Source organism: Arachis ipaensis, chromosome B08 (assembly GCF_000816755.2).
Source record: "Arachis ipaensis cultivar K30076 chromosome B08, Araip1.1, whole genome shotgun sequence".
NCBI classification, from domain to species: Eukaryota; Viridiplantae; Streptophyta; class Magnoliopsida; order Fabales; family Fabaceae; genus Arachis; species Arachis ipaensis.
This window is the reverse complement of record NC_029792.2, coordinates 116,756,200-116,761,959: the sequence shown is the minus strand read 5'-3', so window position 1 is coordinate 116,761,959 and position 5,760 is coordinate 116,756,200. Positions and strand designations below refer to the sequence as shown.

The 5,760-nt window shown below is 37.0% G+C and overlaps 1 protein-coding gene across 1 annotated transcript; it reads left to right on the top strand.

Annotated features, from left to right (window-relative positions):
- On the top strand, nucleotides 783-2,782 carry LOC107611599. Its single transcript, XM_016313509.1, has 5 exons — nucleotides 783-1,000; nucleotides 1,150-1,341; nucleotides 1,881-2,160; nucleotides 2,248-2,464; nucleotides 2,589-2,782. Exons 1-5 carry the CDS (start codon nucleotides 783-785, stop codon nucleotides 2,780-2,782), a joined length of 1,101 nt encoding a protein of 366 aa, XP_016168995.1.

The following is a 5,760-nucleotide window of genomic DNA, read 5'->3' as shown; positions in this document are numbered from 1 at the left end:
AATGATTTATTCAATGCAACTACTTATATGCATGCAACTACACTAAATACTATCTATCTATATCTATACTATGATTCCTATTGAGTTTGGCAAAAAATAAACAAAAGAATCTCAATCAATCCAAAGTAGAACTTTAGGGCCAAGACAAAGCAAATATAGCAATATGATCAATGTCCAAAGATTTGATTTGAAATTTCCAAAATTAAGTTCAACAACTTGCAAGAAGATACAAGATAAGCAATGGAAACATAGAATTGAGCGATTGAACCCCTCACAGGATGTGTTTACACTCTAGTCGCTCAGTGTTTAAGGCTTAATCACTCAATCCTCCTTTAATCATGTTTCTCAAAGATTTGCAAGTCATCTAACAATCAACTAATATTTGATGAATGAATGCAAATATTATGAGGTCTTTTGAGGGTTGTAATGGGGCTAGGGTATGGGTAGGATCCAAATGGTTATTACAAAAGAAAACAATGAAATTTGTGGTTATACGCATTTTACGGTGGTTGGAAGAAAATCATCGCAAAATGTAAAATGATAATTCACCCAACGTTACATATAGCAGCAGTTCTATAAAAACTGCCACTAAATACAAGGCTGATTGCAGCCCCACTCCTAACCGCCGCGATATGTACCGCAACTATTCACCACAAAATTTCCGCCGCTATCTGCCAAAATTGTTGTAGTGATACTGCCATAAGATGAAGAGGGAGGATACATGGCAGTTGCCCAGCTGTTACAAAAAACACACATGCAGCAAGGCAACCAAAATTGGAATCATGAGTTCTCAATGGCTTAGCAAGGCATTTATGAAGAAGATTTGTGAAAACCCAAAGATCAAGTTGAAAACTTTGATGAGGAAGGCTCATAGCAAGTGGAATGTTAACCTCACAAAGACCAAAGCTGCCAAAGTGAAGCAATTAGCATTGGATGAGATTAATGGTACTTATGAAGAGCAATATAGGAGGATACATGACTATGCTGCCGAGTTACTGAGGTCAAATCCGCGTACCACTATTCGGAACAAGTTCAGAGACCTCCTGAGTTTCAATTAGAGACATCAATCCCTGGTAAGGACATGAGACCACAGTTTGAAAGGATCTATATCTGCTTGGATGCTTGCAAAAGGAGCTTCATGGTGTGCAGACCCATGATTGCTCTTGATGGATGCTTCATCAAGACTCCATATGGAGGTCAACTTCTAACAGTTATTGGATGGGATGCCAACAATCAGATTTTGCCAATTGCCTATGCTATTGTTGAAGCAGAGACAAACGACTCATGGACTTGGTTTTTGTTGAATTTATGTGATGATTTGGGTGTTGACAAAATCAGAAGGTGTACATTCATGAGCGACTAACAAAAGGTAACCCTCAAATTAAGCAGTTTTTACTTCAAATTGTGTACTTGATTCTGTTTTTACTTCAAATTGTGATGTTATTGATTTGTTTTGTTTTTAAATTCTGTTATTGACTTGTTCTGTTTTTAAATTTTGTGTCCAAGGGATTAATTCCTCCCTTTGATGAGTTGTTGCTTGGCATAGATAATAGATTTTGTGTCAGGCACTTATACAAAAGTTTTAGAAAAAGGTACCCAAGTGTTCAACTGAAAATGATTAGGTGGAAGGCTACAAAGGCAACATATGTCCAAGAGTGGGAGAGAAGGATGAAGGAGATTTAAATGGTTGATCAAGGAGCTTATAAGCATCTCATGGAGATCCCTGCTAAATATTGGAGCAAGTCTAGGTTTAATTATTTACCTAGATGTGATGCACTTGTAAATGACATGTGTGAATGTTTTAACTCTATTATCGTAGAGGCTAGAGAGAAACCCATAGTGTCTATGTTAGAAGATATTAGGGTTTATTTTATGAATAGGTGGGCTGATAATAGACAAAGTATACTGACATATGCTGGAGATATTTTGCCAAAAATAAACAAGAAAATTGAAAGAGAGTTTGATAAGGGTGGGGAGTGGATGGCCATCTATGTGGGTAGGGACAAATATGAGGTGTCCAGCAGCTACGGTAACAGGGACAAATTTGTTGTGGACTTAAAGAACCATGAGTGCTCCTGTAGAAAGTTTCAGCTAACAGGTTATCCTCGTGAGCATGCCATGAGTTGCATTAGGAAAATGTGTTTAGATGTTAAGAACTATGTGAACAAATACTAAAAGAAAGAGACCTATGTGGATTGTTATCAACATGTAATCTACCCTGTTAATGGACCAAATCTATGGGACTAGACTCAGAATGATGATGCGCTGCCACCAGTCTTTAGGAAACTAATAGGGCGCCCTAAATTAAGCAGGAACAAGGCTGGTGATGAGCCACGGAACAATGGACCACTGTCTAAATTATCCAGGGTTGGACAACAACAAAAATGCTCCTACCATTTTTCACTTGGTCACAACAAAAGAACCTGCCCTAGAAAACGTAGGTTAGAGGCCTCGGTAAAAAAAGGTAAATTTGTTTATATCAATTTAGACTATGCTTCTATGGATTGAAGATAATTTAGACTATATAATTGATTATTACCAATTTGTTTATATCTCTATTTTTTGTTACTGGTTGTAAAATAATGCAGCTCAACAGGGCAAGAAGAGTGCTGGCACAACTAGTACCAGAAACCCCATCAAGATTGTAGCAAAGGCAACAACAAAAGCAACAACAAAAACTCAGCCAAAAAGGAAGAGCAATAAAAGAGACTGCAGAGAGGAGACTTACTTGATAGTTTACGCATCCCCAAAATCTTCTTACAGGGTTCTCTGCTATAGATGATATCCACAACACTGGTCTCTCCCCACAAAAGCACGTCCTCCTTCTCCCACGAGTCTTGCTGTCGTTACGCGAACTTTGAGAAGACGATTGAGGAGCCATTCTCAGAAGACAAAGAACAACAATGTTGGGGGATTAGGGTTTACTTATTGGACCCTAATTTTCTTTTTAAATCTTGCTTCCAACGGTTAACTTAAGAGTCTGTACTAGGTTTGCCACATTGGACACGCCATTAACAATTTCACTCCTAGATAACAACAGAACTTGATTGATAGGGGTGGCAAAACAGGTCGAACCCGCCGGGTCAAACTGCCAAAAAAGGCGGGTCGGGACGAGATTTTGAACCCGCCAAATTTTAAAATCCGCCTAAATCGCACCACCAAAACCGTAGGCCAAGGCGGGGTGGGGCAGGCTGGCCCGGCGGACTGCCATCTTGTTTTTTAAGGGTATTTTTGTAAATTTATAAATGGTATAAATAGTTACTTGAATAGAAAATTAGGTTTACCTTCCCACAAACAGCAGCCATCCCTAACCCTTCCCTGACCCTGAGACCCTGACCCTCAGCTTCAGCCTTCAGCAGCTCATCGTCGTCGGTTTCCCCGTCGCTGGTCGCTGTCTCATCTTGTCAGTCCTCACCAAATCGAAATCCCAGCGGCGCTGTCTCGTCTTGCCTCTACTCTGCCCTTTGCTCCTCTCTCATCCTTTGCCTCTCGGGCCTCGGCGGTTCTGTATCCCACAGATTCCTGGTGGCACTCCTCTCTCCTCCTCTGCATCTCGGCGGCTGTGATTCAGTAAGTGAAGATTTTTATTCTCTTTTTTTTATAAGTAAGGAACTGTGATTACAGTTTACCTATAATTTGTTTTTGTTATGGCTCTATCATATATTCATATGTTTGTGGTTGTGGACAACTTCTTTCATGCTTTTGAAATTTTTCGTGGAGTCTATTTCCATACATATATGAGTTATATCAACGTCATAGTGCATCTACCTAAGTTCGTCACACTGAAACAGATTAAAAATCTACCATCATATGGAATTGAGATGATAAATTTTTAATAAGAGTAGTTGATTAAAATTTAAGTTAACTGTTGATAATTTCATGATTAAAATGATAGTCATAGTCACTAATTAAGAATTTCGGTAAGACAATGCCACTAATTAACATGTTCGGCTTGAAATTCTAAATTAGTTTCAATTGTAGGTCTTGATGCATAAATTGGAATAAGACATAGATAACTCTCTTTTCCCTATTTTTAAAACACTAACTAATATAGGTATAGCTATAGGTAGCTATAAATACGTTTCAAAAGCTAGCAAGTTGACAACTAATTTCTAATATATGTGTGTTAGTTGATATGCATTCTTTGATTTTGAATGGGTACTAGGAAGGTATTTTAGAGGCTCTGATCAATGCTAAAATAAATTATTCAATGTACATGTGTTGGTTCCAACAGTATACGACTGGTAGGAGGGTATCAATTAACTTTAGTTTTAATTTGTTGGATGCTTGGTGTATGTGTTCTGATCTGATGCAACATTATCGAAGATTATTGATGGTTCAGTTCTGATGCTTAGCTTCTTTCATGGTTTTGAAATTTTACTATTTTAATATTTTTTTTATTGATTTATTACTTATTTAGATATTGTTATGTATTTGTGTTATTTAGGTTGAGGTGTTGATTTTGCTATGGATAACTCTATCTCTATGGAAGTTGATGGTGGGAATATAACACAAAATCCTAAAAATGAAGAAAGATCTGAAACTGCAGCAGATATTAAAAAGAAAAAGACAAAGGCAACAACATCTGATGTGTGGAGATATTTCACAAAGCTTGGACCTGGTGCTGATGGTATAGATCGTGCTCAATGTGATGGATGCAAATAGAAGTTTAAGGCAGGTGGTAAACAATATGGGACATCGTCACTTAAACGTCATTTGTATAGGTGCATGAAAATAGACTTTGTGGATATTGGTCAAACTTTGATAGAAATGCAAAATAAAATGGGGGCTCTTAAGATAGATAATCATGTATTGCGTGAGATGTTTGATGCCTTTGTGATTGATTGTGATGTTCCCTTTTCTATTTTTGATAATAAAAAATTTAGGAATTAGGTAAAATACATCAGTCCAACTCTAGGCCTGATACTCTTAAGGAGGATGTGCTGAAAATTTACTCAAGGGAAAAAGAAAAGCATAAAAGTACTTTAGTAGCCATTCCTAATAGAGTTTGTTTGACTTCTGATTTATGGACATCCATCACTACAGAGGGTTATTTATGCTTAACTGCTCACTTTGTTGATTTGAATTGAAAATTGCAAAGTAAAATTTTGAATTTTTGTCATATGCCTCCTCCTCACATTGGATTTGAATTGTCTTCCAAGATTTTTGAGCTTTTAAATGAGTGGGAAATTGAAAAGAAGATTATGACTCTTACATTAGATAACACATCTGCTAATAATACATACCAAGATCATTTGAAAAGTACTTTAAATATGCATGATTGGTTGTTGTGTGATGGGAAATTCTTTCATATTCGTTGTTCTGCTCATATCTTGAATCTCATTGTGCAAGATGGATTAAAAATTGCTCATGATGCATTGGATAAGATTAGGGAAAGTGTGAAATATGTAAGGGGATCGGAAAGTAGAATGATAAGGTTTAAAGAATGTGTTTCAGCGATTTAGGGTTTGGTTTTTACAAGTGGGTTGCATCTAGATGTTACTACTCGATGGAATTCTACGTACATTATGCTCGAAAGTGCTATCAAGTATCGGAAGGCCTTTGAGTATTTGAAGGCAACCGATCATGCTTATAAGCATTGTCCTTTGGTTGATGAATGGGGGAGAGATGAAAGGATCTGTGAATTTTTATACCCCTTTTATGAAACTACTAATTTGATTTCTGGCACATCTTACCCTACTTCGAATTTGTATTTTCTACAAGTCTATCATATTCAATGTGTTTTGATGGAAAGTTTGA